This window comes from Xiphophorus maculatus, chromosome 4 (assembly GCF_002775205.1).
Source record: "Xiphophorus maculatus strain JP 163 A chromosome 4, X_maculatus-5.0-male, whole genome shotgun sequence".
In the NCBI taxonomy this organism is placed as follows: domain Eukaryota; kingdom Metazoa; phylum Chordata; class Actinopteri; order Cyprinodontiformes; family Poeciliidae; genus Xiphophorus; species Xiphophorus maculatus.
Window position 1 is genome coordinate 13404042 of NC_036446.1, and position 14397 is coordinate 13418438.

Consider the following 14397-nt stretch of genomic DNA (forward strand, 5'->3'; position numbering starts at 1 on the left):
ACTGAGGCTTTGTTTCTAAACTAGCTCTGGAAGATGAGGGAGCGGCCATTGCACACAGCTGCAAAAATGAAGAATATTATTGAAATGAAGGGAGTAACCGTTGTGGTGTGAACTCTGAAGAATGCTAGAAAAGCTTTGAGTCACATTTACAGAAGCTAAGTTTCTCTACCAAGTCTTCAAGATGCTTTTAATTTTGAAATACTATTTGTATTGGGATCTTTAAAAAGCTCTTTATTGAAAACACGTAACAAATTTATATTAGTTTTTCTGTTTATTTGTTTTGTTGTAAAATTATGTTAAATCAAGATGAAATAAATCTACTCTGGGGAAGTTTTATCTAATGTCAGACAATGGAAAAGTAAAATCTTTTGAAATTATTTACTTTTCAACTAGACAATACAGACATTATAGAGAACAAACTCTACTCTATACTACAGCATATACTGTATAATTCAAACTAAATAAATGCATGTTAAAAATATAGAACAAAATCTTGAGAAGTAAGTTTAAGGAGATATTAACATTTTACCAATAAACCCAAAAAATGTTGCGTTTAACATAGTTGCTATGTTAATTTGAAGAGGCTAACAAAATAAAACTATTGTCTAGAAATATACCCAACCTTTGTTTCCATCTCGTCAGCCATGTTCTGTATATCTGACCTGGAATCAAAGACGAATTAATCACAACATTTATTGCACAATATTGAGAGCACTTTTCAGCAGTTACAGGCTGTGATGCATTCAAAAGCAGCATGCTAACCACAGGAAAATAAACACAGAATTTAGTACATGAAGAACAAGACTCTACATTTTGGCTTATTTAACAGCAGAGTGTTCATCAACAGTGTTAGGATACATTTTGATTGGGTCATTTAAGGTAACAAAACCACTAACGCAATAGTTAAGAGCAAAACGTGGCCCTTAGTTGTTTGCAGCCATCCTTGATTTGAGGCGGTTGATCTTCAGAGGGAGGAGGCCGACCATCTCCGTACTCAGCTCCAGTTCCGTCTCCACGGCAGCGGGCGCTTCAGGGTGCGCCTCGCAGTACTGCACCACGTACCTACACAGCAGTTTTAGCATTTAAAGCAGACCAACAGGCAGATCAGCTTTAAATATGTGTGTGATCCTACTTGTAGTTTTCCAGAGCTCTGTTGAGGTTTTCCAGCTGGACTGGAGGTGAGGAGCTGATCAGTTTGCTGTGAAGTCGGGCCACTCTGAATCGGGCCACCAGCGCCGGTCTGAGCACCTCCTCCTCCAGATGTTCAGGAGGTTTCCCTTCTGGTGAGCACAGAGAGTCCAGGAACATCTGGAAGTACCTGCAGAGGAAAGGAGGTTAAGTCGTTTAAGAACAAGTTGAAATCCCAGAGAAACTCCGTAAATGGAAACTCACTTGGCAGAGGCAGAGCAGAGATGGTTGAATTTCTTAATAGTGTGGCCATCTAGGGAATGGTTATCAGCTTGTCTGTTGGCCAGAGTCAGCTTCAAGTCCATCATTTCATTGTAGGTCTCAGCCAACTCAAACATCAGCTGTCTGCGGATCAGCAGGTAGTATCTGGAGTTTAAGTCTGCAGAAGAACAGACCGATGGGACGTCAACAAACAGCCCGAACACTTTAGAGGCAGAATAAAAGGTCAGAGGACCAGTACCGTTGCAGATCGGCTCCAGCATGTCAACTCTTCGCTTGTGCATCTTGCAGCGACGTTCCAAATCCTCCTCAAAGAAGGCCAGGGCCCGGAACAGGGAGCTGTGGTCCTGCAGGATCTCTATGTGGTCCGTCACATAGCCGTCCATCTGGAAGTACTCCTTAGCCTTTTAATCACAGTGAGGATGGACACAGAAAATCTATTAGACACACATTTCACATGGTTCTGCATCAGCTTACATGCATGGCTTCACTGCGGTAACGTCATGCAAAATACATGGCTTTAATAAAAACTGAAACTCTTTTCTTTAGGTTGACCACAATGAACAACTGAAACACATCCGACAGTTTATCAAGAGACGCTTCAGGCAACGGTTGCCCAATTTGGTGAAGTCCAATCATCACTGGAAAATAGGATGCAGATTTTGGGAGGATATTATCTCTTGTACCATGCAGTCAAGACTCTCCATGCCAACAATATAAAAAATCTCTAGAAATAATGAAGAGCCCACTGCACTGAACTGCATTGAAAACCTCCTGGTTATTCCACCAAATATTAATTTCTGAACTCTTCCTGAGTTAAAACTTTAGTTTTGTTGTTTCTAAATGAACATGAACTTGTTTTCTCCGCATTATTTGAGGTCTGAAAGCTCTGCATCTTTTTTTCTCACTTTCTGGAAATAAATACTAAATTTTTGGTTTGAATTTCAGAGACACGTTGTCAGTAGTTCATAGAATAAAAGAACAATGTTCATTTTACTCAAACATAAACCTATAAAGAGTAAAAGAGTTAATTCTAGCTGATATCAGTTCAATCCCTTGATTTTCTGTGTATGGATTTAGTATATTGATTAGATGTACCAATATACTAACATGTTAGAACAGGTTAGGATGTTCTAACATAGATATTTGTAAAGTTTGTCTCTCACAGACATGAGTGCAGCAGTGTTGAGCACTAAAGTTTCTGTTTATGCATCATACCTGTGTTACGTAGTTCTGTCCCACCAAAAACACAGTTCTGGCCTCCGTGAAGTCCAAAGGGAACAAACACATCACCTGTAAGCAAGAATATAATAAAGTGACTTTTATGTTATCTACTATAAAGAAAGCAGTTGCTAAGTGCATAATGGTGCCCACTAAAGAAAAGGTAATCATATGTTAATTCACACATAATTATCCCTCCTAACTGAGCACTCATGTTATTGATTCTGTAGCTTACAAAAGCATTAAAATTTTAACTCTCGTACATTTTAAAGGGAACCTATTATGTAAAAAGCACTTTTTGCATGTTTTTGTATTTCCATTTGGGTCTTAACTTCTTCTGGTAACAGTTCAAGTCCTAACAAATAAAAACATCCAGCCATTTTCTGGCAATAAGTTCATCTTTTGTGTTGTCTGAAAAACGAGCCGTTTCAAAAATAGTTTCTGAGTTTCAGAAAAGGTTTTTTAAGCCACATTTGAAACCGCTTTCAAGTTTGAGTGACGTTTAGCTGGGGTGTCATAACCACAAACTTTGAATGTGAAATGAAACGTTGCAACATGTGAGCAGCTAACAGTCAGTACTTCACCAGAATCAGGGGTTGTTGTCAACAGAAAATGATCACGACTATAGAAATCTGACACCGTCAGTAGTTCAAACACATCCGACACATTCAGACCTTTTCCTCCACACTCGCGATGGAATCAAAGGTGTCTTCAGATCCGAACAGCAGAGCGCTCTTCCTCCCCTTTTCTTCCTCCTCCTCCTCCTGTCTTCTTGCTCTTTTCAGCTCGTCTTGGCGATCAGTATCCAGCTCACCGATGTTATCCTGAACGTACAACGAAAAGAGCTTCTCTTGTTTCTTTGGAGATTCACACGTGTTGGATGCATTTACAGTTTGCGTCTGCAGACGTGAAGTCGTACGACCGTGCCGTACCTCCAGCAGCTTCTTGGCATCCTGCAGGAGATTGAGGCAGTATTTGATCCAACATCTGGCGATCTCTGCTCTCTTCTGCTGGAGCTGCTCCCGGCGCTCGCTCTCTGTCTCACCTGTGAAGACGTCCCACGGCAGAGGAAGGTTTAGAAATAAACTGGTTCAGTTCTTTTAAGCAGTTCAATTTACTTCGAGGAAGTATTTTAAAAAAAGAGTTGTTTGTTTTTATTTGCTTGAAACAATAAACAGGAAACACGCTACATATTTTCTTAATTAAATGTGGGTTATAACACAAAGCACTATTATTCGCATATCAGTGAACTGTATATCTGTCACAAGAACAGATTTTGCGGCACCATAAATGATCCCAGAGTTGTTTTGAGATCATTTACATGTAATGTAATGATAGAAGCATAATAATGCAAGAACACATTCTTTAAAAATCAATGAACTTTCAATTTTAATGAACATTTAAAAATGGACCTGTAAGACATTTTAAATATCCAAAATAAACAAACACAACAACAAAACAAATGAACTATGAAGTCTCTGTAAACCGAAGCTCTCCGAAGACTTTTGTCATCACGTTTTTGGTAGAAAGAGAGAGACAATAAATCATGCAAATGGAAATGATTGAGCTTGTTTTAATTTACTACGCGATTAATATATTTATTGCTTATTGTGACAGTGGAGATATTTACTTTCTTGTGCGGCAGCTTCAGAGGGAACCTCTCCAGCCAAACCTGATATAACAGTAGCTGCTGCAAGGCAGTGTCTGCCCTCCATGTATCGGCCCTGAAAGAACAAAAACATTTAAAATTAAGTTAAAACAGATTCATGCAGATCGCTTATGTTTCTGATCAAAGTAATCGATGTCTCACCTTTGTGATATAATACTGGGACAGTGTGGCAGCATTCAGAGACCACTCCATTGGACTGAACTGGTTTAACTGGAGCTGTCTCTGCAGGGTGCTGTGGCAGTAGGTGGCAGCGCGCTCGTTTTCACCTGACACACAAAACAAGTAAATATTATTACCACCAAACACGACCTGACCTCAATACACTTATCAATATATTTGATTAATACTCATAAAATCAGACACTAATCAATATTCGTATATTCCTCAAATTTACCAAGGTTCTTGTAAACTTGAGCAAGGTAGTACATGGTGTGGGTGTAAGCCAACTCAAACCTGATAACAGGGGAGATGAGATAAGAGACACAGACAATATGAAACTTATGAAAAAATTTAAAAAAATGTAATCTAGATCCATTTTCAGAAATATGCATCCTCAGCGTTCAGTTTCTTTCTTCTGTTTATTTTATGGCTGCAATAAATAATTATTTTAGTAACTGATTATTCAATCGATTAATCTGCAGGTTTTTCATTTAACTACTACAATGTTCGACGATTTATGCATTATAAACTAATAATTAAATTCCTCTTAAATGAGAAACACAGCATTGCTTTTGTGAATGCTTGATCATTCATAGAAAAGGAAGCACAAAAACATACTTCTAACATCAACATGTTAAAAGACCATCAGACCTTTCTGCTAAACTAACCTAAAGCTGGAACTTAAGTAATTTTGGGTGGAAAATATTTACAAACATTTGATTTGTTTTAATCTTCAATGTAAAATGTTTATAGTTTTTGAACATTTTTGGCTTAATTACAGCTGAGTGTCTTCTTCTTTTATCAAATAGCCTTTTTTTGAGTTTGAATACTCAAATTAATGATTAATCGATGACTAAATTAGCTGGCAATTACTTCAATAACCCGATAAATAGTTTCTGCCCTTGTTTGTTTATCACTTAAACTCCCAACAAAACATCCAGATGTTTGTGGTTATAATGTGGAAACACTTCAGAAACAACTAAAGTCGTAAAAATAACTTTTTAGAGTACTGTAAAGCAGGCGATGCACACGGATAAAAGAAACGACCTCTTAGTTCTTTCCTGATGTGTCAGCAGGTTCTCCTCCGTAGTGAAGTACTCCGTCATGTCGGTCGGAGGCCTCCCATCCTGCATGAGATGAAGAAAACACATAAACCAAACAGGGAAGAAAATGAAACGTCACAGACTGGAAAGTCTGTCAGACCAAACATGATGTGTTGAAGCTGCTGAGCAAAAGCAGCAGAGGGAGACAGAGTTACAGAGGAGTGTGTGCAGAGAGCGCTGGGAGGAAGACTGAACAAAGGGAGAGAGGATGCAGAAGAAAAAACTTGACGAGATAAACGTGAAGAAGGAAGCCGAGTAGACAGATCTGAAACAAAGTGATAAAGTCAAGATAGCGTCTGCCTGCAAATCTATTCATATTCCATTACTGTGTCTCAGTGCATATAAAACAATTACTTTAGCCTGACACAGCAGGTCTAAAGTAAGGTAGATCTGAAAAGATCATTAGCAGCACATGGACACTGGATTTTTTTAACTTGTCATCTGTGGAAAAACTGCTGTGACTCAGTATTGTGGACATATCACTGCTGGAATGATGCTTAACATAGCGGTGGAACAATTGCAAGGTTTCATCCAGAAATGGTTGGGTGCTAGGGCAGTCATTCATCCAGCGGCCCACCGTGTTTTTGAGTTAAAAAATCTTTAAAATTGACAGAAATTTTGAAAATATCACTTGATAATTACGTGTTATTGGAAGATTAATATCTGAACACCAACTATAAAGTCTTAAAAAAATTATTTATTTTTAAAAAAACTTAAAGCAATGAGTAGCCTGGTGGGGGCACAAGTAAAGCCTGGTGGCCCGCCAGGCTTATAATACACTGGGGGAAAACCTGAATTGCCTCATAAATATGACAAACTGAACATTGTTTCCATCCTGAGATGATATAAATTCAGACAACAGAAAAACATCAGAGAAAACAAAATGGAAAAAGATTAAATATTTAAGATGGCGGCTTGTAGCAAGCAGTAATGTTGGGCGATATGGGCATAGATTTCATTATGATTATTAGAGATGTTTTTGTAGATTAAAGCTGAGAAAGCAGTTAAATTAATAAACCTGTATAAAATTTGTAAGGTTTTCAGACATGAATTGGAATTATCTAGATAATAAATGTTTCAATATAACAATAAATGACCATTCCTGGTAAGAGACTGGTGTTGCAAATTAGCAGTGGCTAAATATTTTTGGTGAAACGGACCACTTACAGGCTGTTTTGGTCAATGTTTGTGTACATTGTACATTAAACTAAATAACCAAGACCTGAAACTTATTATTTAAATGTCCGATGTTTCCACCGTGAAGGCAGCAGCCTCACCTCCTTCATGTAGCGTTGGTAGATGGACTCTGCTGATTCCAGGAAGCCCTGCGCTGTCTCGGTCTCATCACGGCCAGCCCACAGGATTCCCAGCTGGTTCTGAAAGCACACAGGACCAACTCATGATCACCATCAGCTGATGAACTCCACACTGGGGTGATTGTAAAGACTGAAACCACAGCATGCGACCCAAGACTACATATATTATGAGCTGTACGGAGCCACGCTTATGGCAAAATAAAAGGAAACATCGTTTTTACCCTGACATGGATGAACAGAGACACATTCTCCGAGGACGCCCTACATTTCTCCAGCATTTTCATGCAGTTCATCAGATGCTCCTGCCCGGCTGACAGCTCCTCCGTGTCCACATGGTTGACGCCCAGGTAGTACTCCACAGCCCCGAGCTTAGCTGCCCGCATCCCGGCTGGTGAGTCGCCGCTGAAGCCCTGGCTGAACGCATCCTCTGTCTGGCCGTCCACCGGTTGGTCTGGGGGCCGTTGCTCGCAGTTCTCCCCGCCCGCGTCCTCCTCTCCGTCCCCGGCCTCGAAGCTCTTCAGCGAGCAGTAGACTTCTCTCAGGAGCTCCCTGGCTTTGTATTTGGAGCGAAACGGGTCGTTTTCTGGGTCATTCCGGGACTCTGTTTCGGCGAGACGTTGGGCGTTGGTGAATTTGTCGCAGATGGATCTCCACTCAACGCTGTTAATGGAAGCCATGTTTGTTTTCTTCTCCGTCATGCGGCTACAGGATGGCAGTAAAAGGCGTCGTTGGCATTTTACTGCCATCTAGTGGAATAATGTAGTCATAACTACCAAAGAAGTCGTTTTTTTTAAAGTTCAGCTTTTGACAAAATTCAGAAATATTTGTGCTCATTTATATTCTAATGAAACTTAAAGACAAATTAACGATTTTTTTATACATTTAGAAGATTTTATTTTTATTTGTATTCATAGATTTATGTAGAGAAATGTTTTTCAAGCTAATTCAAATTACATAAAAAAACAAAAACAAAAGTAATTTCCCAAAAATTAGAATATACAAAAAATCTATTTTTTTTCTCAAAACATAGAAGTAGTAAATTATAACCAATGTTTTCACGGACACACTTTTGGGAGAAGTTTGCCAATGTTCTAATTGTCCAGCAGAAAATCATCAACATCCTCCACTAAGAGGTTAATAAGCCACAAAGGTCAAGAAGTGTCACAACATCTGGATTCAACACAAAGACTACAACTCACCACTTCTAAAACAGAGACATCAGAGTATTAAAAGCTGCATCTGTCTTCACAGTGTGCGGTAAAAGAAGGCAACATCTGAAAACATTGTTTTTCCAGTCCAGTTTATTCAAAACATGTCTAAAGAATCCAAACAATTACTCTGGAAAATCAGGAGAATCATACAAGAACCTTAAATTAATGTCAATTAGACGTGACTACATGTGTGGTCAACACTTAACAGAATTTTATTTTGAACAATTTTACAGGATAATCTGAACAGCCTTAGCTTTTAAACAAAGCCTCATGTTTTTCATATTTACATCTGTTCATTTCAATATTTTCTAATTTGCACTTTTGCCATAGGAGGTAAAATGATACCAAACTTGAACCGTAATGACAGATTCATTTTGCCTCAGTAAGTCCTATGTATCTAAAAAAGGTGACAATATGGAGGACAATATCTAAGTTTCTCCAGAATTACTGTCTGTGCATTTTTGCTCAATCTGACTTCCCGTCTGTTTAAATATCCATGTTTTAAAAGGATACAGTGTAACAATATTTTTTTCTCCAACAAAAATTGACTGTGAGGGTCTATTTTATAAGTTGCTGCAGCCATAGATTTGTGTGCAAGGCATCCGTCACCGTTAGTTCATTTAGGTTTTATTCCATGTAAAATCTAAAAATAACTGATCGAAACTACTGGAGAAAAGCTTATTATTATTTTTTTATTTCCTTGTGGATTAAAGTGAAAGCTAAATTGTGATCAATTATGGTACCATCCAGTCAAAAAGACAAAACTGGCAACAGCTTCGCTGATCTGCTGAAGGAGTTCTGGTGTCCAAATGTAGTTTGTTGAAGCAGCATTCTGCATTATTGCACCGATTTCACTTCACCACTAGGATGACTTCTTCTCCATGCTGAGATTAGAAAGAAAACACAGAATTAAGTTACATCAGAGTGGAGCTTTTCGCTTTACAAATATCATAATATTTACAGAATACATTCCTGTCAGTTTTATGTTATTATTGCTTTTTGTCACATATTCCACATAAAACTGGACAGTTGTAAACTCAATTTCAATATGTGGAACTGAGAGACAGCTCTAGAAAAAATTAGCAGACCACTGCAAAATGATCAGTTTCTGTGATTTTGCTCTTTATAGGTATATGATTAATTAAATGAACATTGTTCTTTTATTCTATGAACTACTGACAATGTATCTCTGAAATTCCAAGCAAAAATGTAGTTTTTATTTGCAGAAAATTAGAAATGGTGAAAATAAGGAAAAAGGTGCAGAGCTTTCAGACCTCAAGTAATGCAAAGAAATCAAGTTCATGTTCATTTAGAAACAACAATATTAATGTTTTAACTCAAGAAGAGTTCAGAAATCAATATTTGGTGGAATAAGCAGGAAGTTTTCAGTGGTCTCTTAATTATTTGGTAGGCTACAACATTTACAATATTTCTTGTCATAATCAAAATTATCACCAAAATAATGAAGTGCCTGGTTTGGTCAAAAGACTTGGTGTCTAAAGAACATTCTGAAATAACATAAATACATGATTTTTAATCATTGCCATAAAGAATAAGCAGAAAACAAAAACATCATGACATTCAGGCCTTCAGCTAAAACATAAGAATCACTATAAACAAGCATTACAACACTGGATTTAAATTAAACTGCTTCCTCATCTTGCATTTCAAATTAGTGACAATAAATAAAATGCTGACAGAACATCATCTCACTTGTATTTGATGAGGCGACTTCCCTGGACCAGTTGTGCCGACTCGTTGGTCAGATGGCAGGCGAAGAGGAGCCAGTTACGAGGCTGAACCTTGTAGGCGAATCTCATGAAGAGCAGAGAGTAACAGCACAGAGCTGAGAGCAAAAAAACACGCAAATGGATTTATTCATGTACCTACATCTTATAAACTTCTCACTTTCCCAAATTCTCACATGTAAATAACTGTGAAATAACACTGGAGCATCTTAATAAAGCAACAGCAAAAGTCAGGCCATAGTAACAACAGATTAAGTAAATCTGGATTCAAATGAAGAAAAAAACATTTTCAAAAACTACACCTCAACTTGACACAAAAAATAGATTTTTTTCTAAGTAAATCAATGATAGCCCCAACCCAAAACAGAATCAGATGCAAGAAAACAACAGTGTCTGTCCATGCGTTTGTATGTCTTACCAAAGGTCATCCTGCCGCTGATAATTTCAGGGCTCTTTTTCATGTCTGTGATGGCAGCGATGGGAAGACCCCAGTTTGCTACTGGTCCCCAGAAATGCTGGAAAAGTGACATTTAAATTATATTAAACAGGAGAGTTAAACTGTAAGCACTGGCATATTCTGCAGTCTACACAAATATATAAAACAACAACTAGACAGAGAAACTCTGGACTTACCGTGCTGTCATATGTTTATGTTTTCATTTTTAAGTCCGACATGGAAAAGAAAAAAGGAAAGTTAAAACTTTACTGTCAGATCAATTAGCATTTCAGTCTCCAAGCTGTCAGGTGTAAACCTGTTTTCTTATTTAAAGGTTTATTGTAATGCCCATTCAAGGCATCTTGAAAAAGTGACACAAAGACGAACATTTTGTGTTTAAAAAGCAAACAAATGCATCTTCTTGCATCACAATACTCTCACCTGACCTTTACTCTACATGTCAGGAATGAAGCAGGTTTGTTGAGGGTAAAACTCTGGTTAAACGAAGTTTGAATTTCCTGACAATGAGTTATTTCATATAGTAACAAAGGTAGTTCTTATGTAAAATCAGGTCAAAGAGAGGTTGGTGTGAACTTCAACCCACATAAGTATTGTTTTTAGGACGCAAAGCTGTATTTTCCAATAACTGATTCACACACACCCTCAGCTATTTGGGAAGATATTTCTGAAGCAACTCAGTAAAGATCAATATAATATTTATTTATCAGTATCTAGTTTTACAAAAATGGATATCCTACTACTAAAATAGTGACATATATTTGAATTATAAACTATCATAAACAGTAAGGAGCCGCAGATATCAAGCGCCCTTGAGAGTTTAGCATACGACAACATAGAAAACAGCAGCAAACGCTAACAGAGGAGAGGTAAAAAAATATTATTTACTGTTGTTAATGAGCAGATTTGGTTAATTTAAGTACATTTCAACCAGCCGGTACTTCTCAAAGGGTTGCAACAGTCAGTCAAACTGGTTAGCATTCATGCTAGCAGTAAATATTGGAGTGTGTTAAATACGAACCTCGTCAAATAATCCCTGAACTCCTTACTCTTCAAGTGGTCGATGGCTTTGCGTGCAATTGTCCCCGCCATGGTTTAAAGTTAACAGTGTTGTTTGTCTTTACGGAGAACTGGACTCTCCCTGACAGGACTGAAGGACGACTGGAAACCGGAGAGCTGTGCAACCAGAGGACGACCGATAATATCCGGGGGTGTTGCGCCGAATTACGTCCTTCCGCAAAAAAGAGACCAATCATGTAGAGCCATTTTTCCAAAATTACAAAAAAGTCTTTTATCTTTTTTTTAAATTATTTTTATTTTTGAAGAATTGGATTCCCATGTTGTTATTGTTATGCTGAAGTTTGAAGTTGGTCAGCTTAAATTGTCAAAAATGTTAAAAATAAAGTTTTTTTGTTTTTAGCTAATTTGTAATGAGTTTATTTAATTGAATCAAATCTCATATTTCTTTTTTTTTGCTGCTGTGTTTGTAGTTTTTGCTTGTTTGATCAAAACAGGTCCATCTTGTAAATGAGATCTTGGATGAGACAACCTATATAAATAAAGGTAATATAAAAAATTAAAATGAATAATTTTTAGATGAAAGGTTAAATCAATTTGGGTTACAAGAGACAAAAAAAAAACTCGAAACTTGAATGCACCATACAGTTAAAACGCAGCTGAGTATAAGTGGAAGTACATATCAACGGGAGGACCAAGCGAGATGAAACACCGGAAAGCGCATGCGCAAAAGAGGAAAACCTAAATTCCCTTCCGGTTCACGGCTCAGACTGCAAGATGGCGGTGCGTGGTGAAAACGTGTCTCAAAATACCCAAGAAGATGCAGTTTGTCAGCTTGAGGACGACAATCAACAGAGCGATTCAGAGGGAGAAAGTATTAACGAAGACTCTGACGACGGAGAAAACACAGACGGCCATGATGGCGACGAAGCGGAGGGTGAAAAGGACCAAGACAGCGACTCGGACGCCGTTGGCGGTTGGGCAGACGCTATGGCAAAAATCCTGGGGAAGAAAACTGCGCCGAACAAGAGCAGCATCCTGGCTAACAAGAAAGCCGTGACGGAGAGAAAGGAGCTGCTGGAGAAAAAGAAAGAAGCAGACAAGAAACGAAAGTGGGAAATGATGTTTCGAGAAAAGCCTGACATCTTGCGGGACCGTGAGCTTGAGAAAGCCCTGCAGAGGACCGCCACGAGGGGGGTGGTGCAGCTCTTCAACGCCGTGAGGAAACACCAGAAAAACACGGGTGAAGCGCTGAAGGAGGTCGGTGGGTCTGAGAGAAAGAAGGCTAAGATTATATCCTCCATCTCAAAGAAAGACTTCATCGATGTGCTGAGGCGGACTGAAGAAGGAAACAAGGTTTCTGTGAAGACGGAGAATCCTCCTCCTCCTCCTGTGTCTGAGCAGAAGCCAGCGTGGAGTGTCCTGAGAGAGGACTTCATGATGGAAGCCAGCATGAAAGACTGGGACAAAAACAGTGACACGGAGGAGGCTGGTCCCCATAAATGAGGAAGGAAGAGATTTGGACTGTATCTTCCCATGTAGGTCTGAATACCGAAGCTCCTGATCCCCTGAGAGACAAGCTAATGAAGGGAGAGGCTCCCTTAGTCTGGATGATAATTTGCTAAGTTTGGTTGTTCTGTGTTTATAACCTAAAAGAATATAAATAGTCTGAAATCAGCATTTTCAAGATGCTCCGCTGCAAAGTACGTGTGTATCATATTTTTGTTTTGATGGATGCAGCTGAAAACATGTCAAATCAAAGAATTGCAAATTTTGTATTTTCAGAATCTATTCATTGTTTCCCCCTTTAAATAAAATAAAAGACATAAACTTGATTTTAAAAAGTGTATGGACCAGACGTTTCATTCATGTTTAGCCTGATTTAGGTCAGGGCTTTGGGAAGGTCATCCATCTGGATTATCCACAACTCCGAATGTTGAAGTTTAACCAGTTTTGAGGTAGCCAACCTCCATTTATTTATTTATTCATTTTATGGGTTACATGTTTGGCACTGACTGCAAAAAATAATATGCTTGATCATATTTAAAGGCCTCGGCTTTACTCCTCCAAACGTTCTTCTGTATTTTCTCCAAAAAGCTCCATCTCATGTCAAAACTTTACCATAATTTTCAATGTTGGGGCCTGCAAATAGCAATCAAGACTAAAGGTATTAAAGTTCCAGAAGATGCAACGTTTTTCCAATTTTTAAGATTTCTGATAAGTTGTGCAATAAAAATAAATTTTTTATTGTTGTTGGTGTTTTTTTTTTTTTAATTTACAATATTATGTGCTTTTTCCAGAAACTAATGTGAGATTGGAGAGTAAAAGGTAATGATATCAAACATGACAAATAATCTACAAGAGAATAAAAGTCTAATACTTGACTGAAGAGAAAAGTGCATTTAAAAACAGCAGCATGGCTTTTACTGAGAGTTTTTGAATAAAGTTAAAATTGATATGTATTCTTGGTTTTGTAATAGATTTGTGTTCATCTCTCCTTCGCCTGCAGCTGGAAACAACTTTGTGGCTAGAAAACTCAAACTCAAGTTTCCAACAAATGCATTTAAACACAGTTATTTCATGATTTAACAAGTTGAGAAATTTACTTTTTACAAAGGACTAGACTGGTTTGAATTGCTCCATCTGAAAACTACTCTTCCAACTCATCTTTGTCTGACTGTAACATTTGTTTGGTAATCTGAAACTATTTTCACAAAACAACAAAAGTCCCCAGAAAAGTTCTGTATGGATGCTTTTTAACTGTGCATGATGATATTAAAATAAATTGGTCATGTAAATAAGAAACAGGACATCGCATGAAAATAAGACATGCAACAGAGTGTAAGCTTTGTGTTTCCTGGATAGTGAGTGCCAGTCTTTAAAAACATTTCATGTGGAAAATTAGGTCATAAGTAAAGAAGTTTAAAAAGAAGTAAAATCAGAATCAATCATTTAAAATTGTAGCTGTATCTGTAAATCAATGATGGAGAGAAGGACAGAGGACGGGGTTTGCTGTGAATGCTTAAGGTTTTAACAGAAAATACTTGATGTGAACCAGTTTCTAATATTATAATTTATTACAAAAATGTAAA

The 14397-nt window shown here is 37.9% G+C and overlaps 3 protein-coding genes across 4 annotated transcripts; 1 reads left to right on the forward strand and 2 right to left on the reverse strand.

Annotated features, from left to right (window-relative positions):
* Positions 1 to 674: 674 nt before the first annotated feature.
* Positions 675 to 7636, reverse strand: kif1bp (KIF1 binding protein). Its single transcript, XM_005804201.3, has 13 exons — positions 7097 to 7636; positions 6837 to 6935; positions 5504 to 5583; positions 4692 to 4750; positions 4439 to 4563; positions 4259 to 4352; positions 3561 to 3673; positions 3303 to 3452; positions 2626 to 2700; positions 1649 to 1811; positions 1393 to 1567; positions 1133 to 1318; positions 675 to 1062 (listed from the first exon to the last, which is right to left on the reverse strand). The coding sequence occupies exons 1-13, from the start codon at positions 7619 to 7621 to the stop codon at positions 924 to 926; spliced, it is 1983 nt and encodes a 660-aa protein (XP_005804258.2). The 5' UTR covers positions 7622 to 7636; the 3' UTR covers positions 675 to 923.
* Positions 7637 to 8158: 522 nt separating this feature from the next.
* Positions 8159 to 11510, reverse strand: mpc1 (mitochondrial pyruvate carrier 1). Of its 2 annotated transcripts, XM_005804199.2 has the most exons (5): positions 11310 to 11510; positions 10468 to 10471; positions 10253 to 10349; positions 9800 to 9932; positions 8159 to 8970 (listed from the first exon to the last, which is right to left on the reverse strand). In XM_005804199.2, exons 1-5 carry the CDS (start codon positions 11378 to 11380, stop codon positions 8949 to 8951), a joined length of 327 nt encoding a protein of 108 aa, XP_005804256.1. In that variant the 5' UTR covers positions 11381 to 11510; the 3' UTR covers positions 8159 to 8948. The 2 variants fall into 2 exon arrangements, with proteins under 2 accessions (XP_005804256.1, XP_023187476.1); XM_023331708.1 differs by lacking the exon at positions 8159 to 8970 and having other exon boundaries at positions 9796 to 9932.
* A 526-nt stretch (positions 11511 to 12036) lies between these two features.
* Positions 12037 to 13835, forward strand: rrp15 (ribosomal RNA processing 15 homolog). The gene has a single exon (XM_005804229.2). It carries the CDS (start codon positions 12083 to 12085, stop codon positions 12809 to 12811), a length of 729 nt encoding a protein of 242 aa, XP_005804286.1. The 5' UTR covers positions 12037 to 12082; the 3' UTR covers positions 12812 to 13835.
* The last annotated feature ends 562 nt before the right edge of the window (positions 13836 to 14397 follow it).

Coding starts and splice junctions, on each gene's coding strand:
- kif1bp (XM_005804201.3), bottom strand. CDS start 7,621: ATGGCAGTAAAATGCCAACGACGCCTTTTACTGCCATCCTGTAGCCGC. Junction 3,674..4,258: donor TGAAGCTGCCGCACAAGAAA/GTAAATATCTCC, acceptor ACGTCTTCACAG/GTGAGACAGAGAGCGAGCGC. Junction 2,701..3,302: donor TCGCGAGTGTGGAGGAAAAG/GTCTGAATGTGT, acceptor TCTTGCTTACAG/GTGATGTGTTTGTTCCCTTT.
- mpc1 (XM_005804199.2), bottom strand. CDS start 11,380: ATGGCGGGGACAATTGCACGCAAAGCCATCGACCACTTGAAGAGTAAG. Junction 9,933..10,252: donor CAGCGGCAGGATGACCTTTG/GTAAGACATACA, acceptor TTTTGCTCTCAG/CTCTGTGCTGTTACTCTCTG. Junction 8,971..9,799: donor AGTCGCCTCATCAAATACAA/GTGAGATGATGT, acceptor TTCTAATCTCAG/CATGGAGAAGAAGTCATCCT.
- rrp15 (XM_005804229.2), top strand. CDS start 12,083: ATGGCGGTGCGTGGTGAAAACGTGTCTCAAAATACCCAAGAAGATGCA.